The sequence below is a fragment of the Aspergillus campestris genome (genome assembly GCF_002847485.1).
Source record: "Aspergillus campestris IBT 28561 chromosome Unknown P168scaffold_4, whole genome shotgun sequence".
NCBI lineage: Eukaryota > Fungi > Ascomycota > Eurotiomycetes > Eurotiales > Aspergillaceae > Aspergillus > Aspergillus campestris.
In genome coordinates, this window is record NW_020194339.1 from 1,174,023 (window position 1) to 1,186,996 (window position 12,974).

General features: G+C 52.4%; 4 protein-coding genes across 4 annotated transcripts; 2 read left to right on the forward strand and 2 right to left on the reverse strand.

The window, feature by feature from the left end:
- Positions 1–1,884: 1,884 nt before the first annotated feature.
- On the reverse strand, positions 1,885–3,114 carry cwc26 (putative cell cycle control protein (Cwf26)). The gene has a single exon (XM_024836932.1). The coding sequence runs from the start codon at positions 3,007–3,009 to the stop codon at positions 1,993–1,995; it is 1,017 nt and encodes a 338-aa protein (XP_024694315.1). The 5' UTR covers positions 3,010–3,114; the 3' UTR covers positions 1,885–1,992.
- Positions 3,115–3,252: 138 nt separating this feature from the next.
- Positions 3,253–5,826, forward strand: P168DRAFT_129711 (uncharacterized protein). Its single transcript, XM_024832672.1, has one exon. It carries the CDS (start codon positions 3,496–3,498, stop codon positions 5,740–5,742), a length of 2,247 nt encoding a protein of 748 aa, XP_024694316.1. The 5' UTR covers positions 3,253–3,495; the 3' UTR covers positions 5,743–5,826.
- A 955-nt stretch (positions 5,827–6,781) lies between these two features.
- Positions 6,782–9,031, forward strand: P168DRAFT_280615 (MGMT family protein; the record flags this gene model as incomplete). Its single annotated transcript, XM_024835879.1, has 5 exons — positions 6,782–6,839; positions 6,887–8,044; positions 8,347–8,448; positions 8,564–8,690; positions 8,833–9,031. 5 exons carry the CDS (start codon positions 6,782–6,784, stop codon positions 9,029–9,031), a joined length of 1,644 nt encoding a protein of 547 aa, XP_024694317.1.
- Positions 9,032–9,127: 96 nt separating this feature from the next.
- Positions 9,128–11,456, reverse strand: P168DRAFT_289159 (serine/threonine-protein kinase). Its single transcript, XM_024836933.1, has 4 exons — positions 10,361–11,456; positions 10,222–10,306; positions 9,939–10,173; positions 9,128–9,885 (listed from the first exon to the last, which is right to left on the reverse strand). The coding sequence occupies exons 1-4, from the start codon at positions 11,160–11,162 to the stop codon at positions 9,448–9,450; spliced, it is 1,560 nt and encodes a 519-aa protein (XP_024694318.1). The 5' UTR covers positions 11,163–11,456; the 3' UTR covers positions 9,128–9,447.
- Between the last annotated feature and the right edge of the window lie 1,518 nt (positions 11,457–12,974).

Consider the following 12,974-nt stretch of genomic DNA (forward strand, 5'->3'; position numbering starts at 1 on the left):
TGAATACAAAGACGTCCAAATCTAGACAGAAAGCCAAGACTACAGTAGAGAGAAAGATCCAGAGAGAAAGAAGGAAGGAAGGAGGCAAAGGACTGAGACTACGAGTAGGCAGAGATATCCAGGGTTATATTCACCTCCCCCAGCCGCATGCACCATCCACGAGGTCCGGGCGAGACAGGCAGGCGCTCCTGATTATGCCATAGCAAGTCATGTCGATGACTGATTCATAATCCAGCTCCTAATCGGACCTGGTCCAATTCCGGACTATTCTGGCTGTGTCTCTTATCCACTGGTTATCCCCACGTTCCAAGCCCCCCAAGATCCCTTATCGTGCCCAGCCAGTCCCGAGGTCCGTGGGCCTCAACAACCGGAGTAACTTCTCCTCTTTGGTCCTGCATCTGGTTATCTCCTCCGATCTACTCCATCCGGGCGCTAACTTGTGGAGACCGGAGCCTAGCAAAGCACCTGCATGTATGAGACGCAGTCACCCCCGGGGCTTCCAGTTCCAGTCAGCCTTCCCTGTCTCATTCATTCGAGTAGTGACTCATCGCGGCAGCAGTCCGACGCGGTGTTACTCCTTACTTGGATACCGCCATTTCTATTCATATCTAATAACCCAAGCCGTTCTCACCAAATGCTACGACCCTTCATTACCGCAAGAGGAGCCCGCCTGGATTGAGTCACCTGTGCCACCGCGATGACGCAGAAGCCGCTTATCAGCTGCGGAGTGGCCGCTGATCCCCCTGCTGACCTTGCGCCACGATCATCCGTCATCGCATCAACCTGCAGTTTCCTATCATACTGCTGACTGCGCGTTTCCTGCCTCTCGAAGGTTCGCGGCCTCGAACGTCTTGTGATTGCGTGCTCGTTGCCTCTTTGGAGTCTGGAATGCGAACTCGATAAGAGATGATGTCATATATGATGAGTCAGCAGATTGTTCAGATGTCTGTTGATGCCTGAGGATGCAATATGCTATAGTGCACGACATCATCAGACGACACTCTACAATCAACACTGTCGAAGAGGAACTGGACGAACGTGTCATACTGTGTTGCGGTAAACGTGCTTACAATATATTCCCAGGATACGCTACGAGCCCTGAGTCTTGCCATATATCACTAACGGAATCTTCCTTATTGTATGCGCAGACTAATGCTACATGGAAGACTCCAGTAGTCATGACTTTGTTTTTTGATTATTGGCGAATCACTTCTCATGCTCTCGGGTTTTTAGTGCTGACATGAGCCAGAGTTGTGGGATCATATTTCCTTCCCGAGTCATCGGCTCCAGGGTGTCTTCGCAACATATCGTATCAAGATGCTCCGACAGTACCGCGAACACTATCGCTGGAATATAGAAGGTACGTCCACTACACATGTGGATGTATCAGTTATTGGCCCACGGATCTGGCCAAATCATCGTCATGATGGGACCAAACAGGCTCACACCTTTTACAGCTGACTCAAGCATATTGCTCCGAAAGTGTGGGCAAGACCCTGATCGTCGATGTGCCCTTTCTGCGCCATCCTTCCTTTATAAGAGGATGGCTGTATCGTACTGTCTAGAAAAGGATTTAACTGAACTATGCTCTCTCTAGCCCCCCCCCCCCCCGCACCGAACCCAACAGCAGCAGCCACTATAACATCAAGATCTCCGGATCCAGCATGCCCTCAGAATGTCCTTCTTCAACACCCTCGGCCCTACCGTCCCAGTAACCTGTTCCTGCGTAGTGGTGTATGCTCGGCCTTTTGTTGGGTCTGGGTTGGATGTAGTCCAATGGTTGGGTAAGGCTAAATAGTGTAGTAATTTAGGTAGTACTCGAGTATTTGGTTTAGAGTCTATCGACTCGGCTGGTATGGAGAGATTGCACAGATTGGTTGAATAGTTGGCATATGCATCTTGATTGTACCCGTCCAGTACACCCGTCCAGCTAGTCCATGATAAAGAAATGATCATAATATTACATCTCGGTGTCCAGCACCCAAATCCAGCCTACTCGTCCATCTGCCACTGATAATCCAACGCCTCCAGCCTCCCCCTCCGATTCCTCGCCGCAAACCAATCCTTCTCAAACCCATTACCCCGATCCACACCGTCCCATCGATGCCCGGGCCGGATCTGATACCGATTGGGCTGGAACGAACCCTTATACAGCGGCCGGCCGGAGGTACTCACACCCGGCCCCTTCGACTTGGTCAAAAACTGCGCCGCAGGATCATTCCACCGCTGCACCTCCCTCAGCTCATCATTCATCGTCTCGTCCTCGATCGTCCGCGCGACAGGCATCGCGCGCGCCTCCTCCAGCTTCTGCCGCCTCTCCTCGCGCTGCTGTCGTTGCACATCGCCCATGAGCGCCTCCTTCGCCTGCTCCTCTTTGATCCTTTTCTCCTCCTCCGCCCTCCGCACCTCCGCCCGCTTCATCGCGACGTTGATGATCCGTCCCGACGCGTCACGGTAGATCGTCTCCTGCTGCTGCTCCCCCGCAGCCGCATTGGCATTCTGGAACTTCATCGCCTCGAGTTTCTTTTTCCGCTCGTGCGCAGCTACCATAGCTGCCGTATCAGCAGCCGTCTGTAGTCCCGCCAGCGCGCCCGACTCCATCCTCACCGCCCCCTCATCCTCCTCTACCTCCTCCTCATCCTCATCATCACCGGCCTCGCCCCGTCGCGCCGCATTCTCAGCAACCGCATCCGCAAGAATCGCATCCGCCGCCGCCTGCTCAGCGTCTCCATCCCCCGCGGTTCCAACAGTCTTCCACCCGGACTTCTTCTTGCGGCGGAACTCGGCGCTGCGGGCAGCTGTCACTAGCGACGGGCCGTCTTCGTCGTCGTTCCCGAAGGCTGTTGCGGAGGAGGTGCGCAGGTCGGGCGGGTCATCGTCGGCGATGATTAGGCCTTCTGGGGCGGTTGAGGCTTGCTTCTTCTTGCGCTTCTTTTTGGGGGGTTCGGTGGGGGATGGGTCGGCTGTTAGGTAGTTTTTGGCGAGGTATTCTGCGAGAGAGGATGGCATTTTATATTCTTTTTTGTGATGTCGTTCTTTTCTTTTTGTGGCTGCTTTATTCGCGTACTTTTTGTGTTGGTTGATTGTTTCCCCTTGGTTGGGAGTGGTGGTGTTTGTTGGTGGATGATTATGATTTACTGGTGTTATCGCTGGCTATCGCTCAGTTGATATTCTGGACTCGCCGCTTTAAGGTTCACGTGACTTCCCCGGATGTCACTGCGCGGCATTTCCACCATGTACCGTACTCCGCGGTTGGCAGCTACATAGATCTACCACGGACTCACTGGTCTTCCCCTGCGTAACTTTCACAGGGTTTGATCTTCGGGGTTGATTGAACCACTTGCTGCATGACGTACGCACGGGTAAATACTTCAGCCGGAAGCTGCCACCAGCTGACTCAAGCCTCCTTGGGCCAGCAAGCCTCCTTGATCAAGAATCAAGCAGAGTGGTGATTGTCTCGAGCTATTCCCCCTCTCCATTTCTCATTTATGGCGGATGGCGGATAAAAGCTCTCCAGATTACAAGTCGCTCTACCTACAGGCCGAACAACGGCGCGAAGAGGCCGAAAGGCAACAAAGACAGGCCGAAGATGAACGCAGACAGGCCGAAGAGCGACAAAGACAGGCCGAAGATGAACGCAGACAGGAAAAAGAGAAACGAGAGGAGAATGAACAGCGCACTCGCAGTACAACATTTGAGGAATATTTACAACACTGTCACAACCTTTCCCGGCCGTTGAGAGCCGAGATACCATCACTCTCAACAACCGGACAAATCCCTGCTCCCACAGGCAAATTCTGCCCCACGCGATTAGAATATTGGCTCGACTGTCCACAGCAACTCTCAGAAATATATCGATCCGTTCACAGCTATTTTCAGCCGGACAGAAGGCAAGCACCACGTCTGTTCTCATCTTTACTAGAATTAGACGGATTAGTCCGGCGCGTTGTTCGCAGACCACTGAGTAGTGAGAAAGGGCTCGAGGCCTACGAGCAGTTTGCCGTTGAAGAGCATGTCCATGACATAGTTACTGAGTTATGCAAAATACCTGCGGCTCGAAACGAGTTCGGTCTCGGTGATGGAATACGGTTCGAAAACCACACAAATATCTTGAACGAGAACGAAGAGACCGAAGCAAGTGAAAGTCAAATCTCAAGCGTACAACACCCACGGCCTGATCAATTCTGCATCCACCGCGTCGACGGTAATACTAACACTCTCCTCACATCTGTCGAGTATAAGCCACCGCATAAGCTTCCCGTTGCCACCCTTCGCATGGGCCTCCGACCGATGGACTTATGGAAAGACTTAGTCAGGTCTAATAAAATTCCTACAGACCCGGAAGCGAAGTTGAGATACAATACAGAGCGGCTTGCCTGCTCTGCTATTGTCCAGGAATATCATGTAATGATTCAAGAAGGCCTCGAATATTCCTATGTCACAAATGGAATCACCCGGGTTCTACTTCGTGTACCGCATGACAATCCAAGCACGCTTTACTACTTTTTCTGTGATCCGAACAGCGACATGGATCCAGAAGGGGATTATATCACTAATCTATCGAAAACTTCTGTTGCAAGAGTGCTCTGTCTCTGTTTAATGGCATTCCACTCATCTATCCGTGGACAAGAGTGGAGAAACCGTGTGCACCCAGATCTCCATATTTGGAGGACAAGCTTCGATCACACACGCTCGCAGATCCCCAAAAAGGAGTTACAGCAGATTCCCCACTCTGATAGCACAAACCCTGATTTCCCGAGTCCAGATTCTGGATCGTCCTATGGACTACCGTCATCATCCCCGCTGCCGTCTCCCTCGGAGGGCCGTCGAGTGCCTACACGATCTCAAACCAGCTGTGCACCTTCAACAGAGATCCGACGGCGCTCGCTGTCACCTAACTCGTCTGGATCTGACACAAATCAAACGGCAGGGCATAAGCGAAGGATCAGTCAAGTCACTTCTTCACCGTCCACTCAACGATCAGGTCGCCTCCAGCAAAAGTCCGGGCATGACCAAGATGATCATTCCCGACGCCGCGCTGCACAATTTTGCACACAGCGATGCTTACTTGGCCTGCAAACCGGAAACTCTCTGGATGAGTCTTGTCCAAACGTGAACCATCATCGCAATGGCCGGAACGACCCGAGTCGGCATCCTATCTCAGCGGAAGATTTGATTATCTCACTTAAAGGCCAAGTGGACGAAAATATTGATCGTTGCATTCCTGTTGGTGCTTGTGGCTCCTACGGCGCCCCGTTCAAACTGACTTGCACGACGTATGGCTACACGGTTATTGGCAAAGGCACCACTTCGGGGCTGTGGAAAGCAGTCTCCCGCGAAGCACAGGTATATCAGCTCCTGCGCAAGGCTCAAGGATCTGCTGTGCCTGTCTTTTTAGGAACGATTGACTTGGCCAAAATATACTTTCTACATGGCGCTGGACAGATCCGCCATATGCTGGTTATGGGCTGGGGCGGTGAGTCCACGGCCAGGATGGATCTCACGTCATATCTTCGCCGAGAGATTCATAGGTCGAACAAAGAAGTCAAAGCCCTAGGCATAGTCCATGAAGACCTCAAACCAGACAATGTCCTTTGGTGTGAAGAGCTCGGGCGTGCTTTGATCATCGACTTTCACCGTTCTTCTCTGAGACGCCGACCGGCTAAGCAGCGACAGGGATCGGCGAAACGACGACTATTCGTGGCGGAAACAGGGGATGCAAAACATCTTCGGGTTTCGTGATATGAAAAATGTGGCAAGGAATACCACGCGGCTACAAAAGATGTCTAGACACTTCTGAGCACTGTGGGTACCCTCTTATAGTCATCTTTACATTGCGACAGAAAACTCTTGTCTACCTGTTGAATAATTAGCGATCCTACTATTGATACCCCCTTTTTTTTAAAATGTCATCTATATATTGCGAGACAGGTGTACTCGTTATTCATGTGCTTTAACACGGCCCGAGTTATTATGCGAGGCGAGCTCTCGAGCTTGAGAACTTCTGGAATGATATCTGTTGAGCAGACCATTGCAAGAGTATTGCAGACTATCATTTGATTCTAATACATAGGACTGTCATTGTTAAGGGTGGCTTATCGAGATAATCCAGCTACACCTACGTACAAGAAGGAGTAGTTGAAGATCAGGAGATTCTGTTAAGACCGCAGAGCGTAGCCTAACAGAAGACCTGCGGCCCACTGGGCGCAGGCCATGTAGCATACTATCTAGGGGTGTTGAACAAGGAGTATAATGAGAGTATGGCCCAGACAGACCTTGGACCATACTACCATACATGATACATGATACAAACCCATGAAGTCAGAACCCCAGAGAATCCACAGATAGACAAAGCTAAGACATGCACGAACATCCTCGGCTCACTCTCTCTAGCGGGGTATCGCGTTCATCCCTGTCACTTCATCGGTCCACATATACATAGAGGGATAAGAATGGGGGTGGTACAACTAATACCAACTTCATACACTCGACAATTCCCACTCAATGATCTATAAGTCTGCCCTGGATAGCATCGGTTTTCGTCTCGCTTGTATCCAATGGTGGAGGGTCTAGCGCTATAAGAATACCAGCTAATGGTACGGGTCGATCAGCAAGCTTGAGACTAAGACCCTTGTTCAGCCGCACTCATTATGGACGTGATCGAGTAAGATTTGTGTCCTTGTTAGCTTATACCTACTACACCTCACATTTATATACATATATACCCATACACATCCACATAGATATCCATCTATATCTATCTACATAGGTAGATAATAAAATGGGCTGGTTCCCAACAACCCGCGACGAGGACAACGGCTGGCGCTTCGACATCGTCAGTCTGCTGGCCGTCATCGGCGAATCGACCATCGAGCGCCACGTCCAGGTCATCACGGCGTCTTCATTCGCCTTCTATCCACGGCTGTCCCCGCTCCGCAAACAGTGCTCAAAACCGACCGCCCCTCGCGCCTCCCCTCCATCAAAGACGTTGTCATCGTGGGCGTCCACTCCGGCACGCACCTCACAGAGCTGAACTTCTTCGCGGACGTCATCCACGAAATCAACCAGCTGCAGCCGTACGAGTTTCGCGTGTTCGATATAAAACACGCTCATCCACCTCCAGATGTCTCTCTCACAAACGACATCGAGAAACAGCCGTATGACCGCTCCGACACCACCACCACCACCACCACCACCACCACCACAGCAACCGAACCCCCCGACGAAGTCATCCACGTCCCCCTCAAGCGCGCCTGCGCCCTCAACCTCGTAATCATCGCCTCCGTAATCATGACAGCCGGCCTCTTCGCCTGGGCCGGCAGCATCGGCGACGGAATCGCCATGATCTCCATCGCCACGATGTCCCTCTCCACGAGCCTCGCCTGCCTCTCCTCCTCGTGGAAACCCGTGCTCTCGGCACGCCCCACCTCCGCAGAGGTCCCACCCGGCGACATCGTGATCAGCACGCGCAACCGCGCAATGGTCGTCGTGCACTGCACAGAAGAAATCACGCGCGAGCTCTACAGCGGCACCGAGAACTGCCGATACCGGCTCAGCGACCGACCGCACCGCGCCCTCCTGGGCACCAGCACCGTGCTACTCATGGCCTCCGTCGTCCTCTTCAGCAACTGCGGCTGGACAATGCAGACCGCCATCGGGGTATCCTACATGATCCTCAACATCCTGTACTGGGCGGTGCCTTTGCTGATGGACCGGCGCGACACGTGGGATATGAGCCGGTACGTGATCTCGCAGCGCGGCGCGGCGTTCTCGCCGTCGCGGCCGAAGGCGAGTTTCACGCAGACGCTGTGGTATGCGGTGCAGGAGACGAAGCGCACGGAGTGGGTCGCGACGGGCAAGTTGGCGCCTGCGTCGCCTTGGTGGGATCGGTGGCTGGAGGAGGCGCTGGCGAATTGTGAGAATGTCGCTTGGGATCCGGTCGAGGCGAAGGATCGCTGGATGGCGATGGCGGTGCAGACTTCCAAGGAGCAGATGGCGGCGGCGGCGACGACTCGTCGGCAGACGGCGCCTGCTTTGGTGGGGGGTAGGTAGGACTATCTATACTCTACGGTTGACGGTGTTTCTTCTGTATCATTCTTATTATCGTTCTTTCGTATTATCGTGTTGTATCAGTAATTCTCTATACATAGCATACAATCATACATAGAAGGCTCAAGTCCACCGATGTATGTACCATATATTCCTGCCTCAGGCATAAACCTATCATATACGAGACCAACAACATCAACAAGACATCCCATACTTTCATCCATTCCATCCTCCAACCATCTAACACCCCAAACCGCCAAATCATAGATAAAGAAAGAAGAAAAATGCCCCGCACAGACGAAGCCGAACACTGGTTCAACGCCGTCTACGCCGCTGTACAAGAAATCCCCCGCGGCAAAGTAACCTCCTACGGCCACATCGCCCTACTGTTAGGAGAGCGTATGTTGTCCTTTCTTCTTATTCTTCCATCCCTTTCTATATATTGATCCATTCTTCTCCTTCCTCATTACTCGATAGAGACACTGGTACTAGTAAAATGATAACAACGATATAGCGAAACGCCCCCGCCAAGTCGGCGTCTGCCTCAAGCATCTGCCCGGCTCAGACTCCGCCAATTACTTCCACGCCGGGAACGTGCCCTGGCAGAGGGTGGTGAATGCGAGGGGGATGGTGTCGCATCGGTATTTATCTCCTATTTCTTTCTCTCTCCTCTATAAACAAATATATATTTGCATATACATATATGTATTTACTATGTTTGCAAGTCTTTCGTGACTTGACTAGTGCTTTTGAAACACATCCAATGAGCTAATGAGGAGATAGAGGACCAGGCAGCGCCCAACGCCAAGCCGACGCGCTGCGCGACGAAGGCGTCGATGTAGCGGAGGATGCGATGGGGGAGTTTTCTATTGATTTGGGGAAGTTTGGGTGGTTTCCTTCTGTGTTGCCTAGTGAGAGGGAGGAGATGGGTGTGTCTGACGTGGATGAGATAGATGAGATGGATGAAGGGGGGCATAGCTAGTTAGATATGTGTATGGTAAGTGTAGCTACAACGTATTGACCATCATTCTTAATTCCGTGCTCATCAATCGTATCTACAGTCCCTCGTAAGGGTCTGCTCTGACCTAGACGACACCAGGGGTGTGACAGGTACTAGGGCACAAAGCGTGGAAGGGAGAAGGAAAGGGGAGGGTCGGTAGCCTCAGGTTCAGTCAACCGAGTGCTACCGAGTGGATAGACTCTATGCGGGTAAGGCGGGTAAGGAACGGCAGAGAACAGATCAAACAAGGAGAATAAATGGGGGGGGCTGCGAACATCGTGTCAAATCATAAACATCCCGGGCCGCCAAAACTGAGCCAAGATCGACGCATACATCGAGGGTAAATCGAGTATAGAAGGTATTAAAGAGATGAGAGAGGAGGGAAAAGGGTAATGTGATCATCTTCTCTTCACTTCCATGGCCCACCCGTCGATCCCGTCGCCTCGACTCCCCGGTGCGATCCCCAGTTCGACCCCGTCCATGCCGAGCGTGCCCTGCATCCAGTTGTGTGATGCCATCCCGCCCGCGTTGGCTCGTCGCTCGGGCGTCACCTCCAGCATCGGGAGGAGGAACTCGCTGATGCGCATGGCCTCCTCCATGGAGAAGTGGTACTTCTCCCGCAGCACGTCTGGCAGCGCCCAGTGCCGGAGTCGGTGGATATTTCGCAGCTCGCCTTTGCGGTTGAAGATCTCTTGCGACCACTTGCCGGACAGGCAGAGCGACCGCGGGAACGGCCCGAGCAGCTCGATGATCTGCGCGATGTGATCGTCGTCTTTGCCGTATTTCGTCCCGGATTGTGGATCGAAGAGGTAGTCGCCGGTGATGAGTTCAAACGACTGATTTCATTAGCAATCATCCTAGGGATGGTTCGTAGGTGTGTCAAGCATACCATGCAGGCCATACTCCAAACGTCCGTACTGGCGCCCCATTTAGACCCTAGAATCACTTCGGGCGACCGATACTGTCGTGTTTGGATGTCGTTGGTGAAGTGGTGGCCGACCCAGCATGCATTCCCCAGGTCGGCGATCTTGACGGAGATGATGTCGAGGTCGGGCTCGTCGGCGGAGCTCTTGGACGAGGTTTTGTCTAGCGAGATGCCGGATACCTCCCGCTCCAAAAGATCACTGTTCCGTTAGCTCGGGTCACCCTTGGTGGGGACATGGTGGACATACGCTGTCTTCTCTCGTGTGTGTTGTTGTTCATCCTCCTCTTTGACGCCCAACAAGTCCTTCATCGACGTGGCTTCTTGGGTTTGGGCTACAGCGGTCAGCGCGTCTGTCTTACAGACTGGATGGGACTCTGGGCACTCACACTCGTTCACCATCTGACTGAGACTGCTGTGGGAGTTCTGCGAACTGTGTTTGAAATCGAAGCTGGTGTTGAGCGGACTGGGCAACGGCTGCGAGCCCGTGATCAGCGTCCGGCGACGCCGTCTCCCGTTGCGATTATCCTCCTTGTGGTCCTTCTTCGCCTGCTCCTTCACGTAGGTCTTGACGATCTGCTCGACATCACCGATCTCGATCAGGACATTCTCCGGCTTCAGGTCCGTGTGGATGATGCCGCATTCCCGGTGCAGATAATCCAAGCCGAGGAGCACCTGTTTCGTGATCTGCTTTACCAGGGGCATCGGGATGCCGCGGTGGTTCCATCGCTTGATCAAGCCCAGCAGATTCTCCCCCAAGACCTCGAATACCATGCAGACGTGGACGCCATTGGGGCCCTTGTGTTCGAAGGAGTCGAGGAGGCTGACGACGTGTTTGCGACCGGGGTGGGAGGGCTTCGCTTGGACGATGCGGTTGAGGAGTTTGATCTCGTCGATGGCGGTTTCGGTGTAGTGGGCCGCGGAGCGGACGACCTTGAGGGCGACGTGTTTCCCCGTGGTGGTATCGCGGGACAACCAGACGGTCGAGAAATGACCCCACCCCAGTTTGCGCACGACGATATAGCGACCATTATTGTAGGTCTCCCCGATCTGGACGGGATGGTAACCGCCCTTGCAATAATCCTCCGAATCCTCTTCTTCGGCGGTGGTCTCGACCTCATCGCCGGAGGATGAGGCGGACGGGGAGCGCGATGGCGGGACACCGTATCCGGGAGCTCTGCCGCCACCCATGGCGGTTAGAAATTGCACGAGTTGTTTAAAATCACGGAGGCGGGGGGAAGGGGGGGGATAGAATGTAAAGCGATCGCAGAAATCAGGGGCGAAAAATTCGAGAGATGGAAAACAAGAATTTCAAGACTAGGAAAGGATAAAAGAAAAGAAAAGAAGAAAGTCAAGCATACCCCTCGCTGGTGTCTGTCTGACCGACCACGGATGAAGCGCCGTCGTTGGTGACGATCGGCTTCAGATCGGTTCCCTTTCTTCGCTTCTTACCGCCATTATTATTGCCATTGGCGGCCGACGCTGCAACGCTCGCCATCTGCTTGCCCTTGTTCAACACCGCTTTGGTAATATCCACCCCGTCCATGACACCGATCAGAGAGAATAAAGGGGAGAAAAGGAAGAGAAAGGAAGAGGTGGGGGGGGGGGGGGGAGTGGCGAATATTGAGGGGGAAAGGGGAGAATCAAAGTGGAGAGGGTAGGACAGCGACAGTGTGTCCGTTCGATGAAAGTTGAAAGAAAAGAAAGCCTGGAGGAAGAAAGGCGATCAAGGAGAATAGGGTCGATGGATGCGATCGAGAGAAAGTGATCAAAAGATCGAGATCGAGGTTGACAGTCGAGAGAGACTTGAAAGTTGACTTGAGAGGCAAAAGCGGCGGCTGGGCTGTGTGCCTGAGGTTGGGTTGGTTTGCGGAGGGGGTTGGCGCCCGCAATGAATTACAGATACAAAGATGTCACGATCCTGAATAGTAGTCAGAAACTTGTTAGAGATGGAGAAATAAAAGAAAGTAAAAGAATAAGGTAGAGGATCAATCAGACAATGACGCAAACGATATAAGCAAGTCTATCCGGAATGTTGTCGCAGTCCCTGGTTCGAAAGAATGGGACCCCAGGAGATCGACAGAGAATGTTCCGCGAGCAGGAGACTCCCAGGACGCCAGAGACTCCCATGAGGGTTTCGATGAGGAGACGATCGGGAGATGACTGGCCACTGACCACGGTTGGATGTGGCGAATCATGGATGGATGGGTCCATCAATCCCACGTCGCCGTCAATCAGGATGTCAAGAGGTCCAGATGTCGGATAGGGTATCTAGAATCGGGCAGATCCGCGTTGACAGATGACTGGTTTTATAGAACTCTGCGAGTTTATAGAATATAGGTCAATGGATCGAGAGACATAGTCGGAAAGATTGTAGTGTCTTTTCTCGTCTGTCTATAGATCTATGTAACGATGAGACGGTGACGATAGCTGGGGTTCCATCCGCCCCAATCCAGACTTCCATGATTCATGGACCAGGGCACTTTTCTCCCTTATATTTTGATTTTCCTCTTCTTCATTATTATCTGTCATTTCTATGAGAATAAAATTTAAATCCTTGAAAAGAGACATATCTAATCTATTAGAAGTCGACAATTCCTGGTGTATATAGGTGTTCGTATATAGAGATATATCCATCCCATTCTGGAGCTCCAGATTCAACGTCCATCGCAGTCTAGACTAGGCTAGACAAACCATCAGGAATCTTTCCTCCCCCGTACAAAACCGATTGAGTTGTTCAGCATTCCCCATTCCTCCTGCACTGGAATGGAGATTGATCCCCACCTCCACGTGATGGATCGGTCTTTACCCAGATCCGATCGATCACCTTGCGCTTTGTCAAGACCCCAGATGTTGTCGACGAAAATAGACACATGAGATGACTGCCCTTTTTGTCCCTTTCGAATTGAGGGGATTTCTTTTGAACTGTTTGTTTGTTGATGTGGACCTTGAGAATCAGTGTGGCGACGGATGGAGTATAGCTGCCCCATCCAGGTTTAGTCG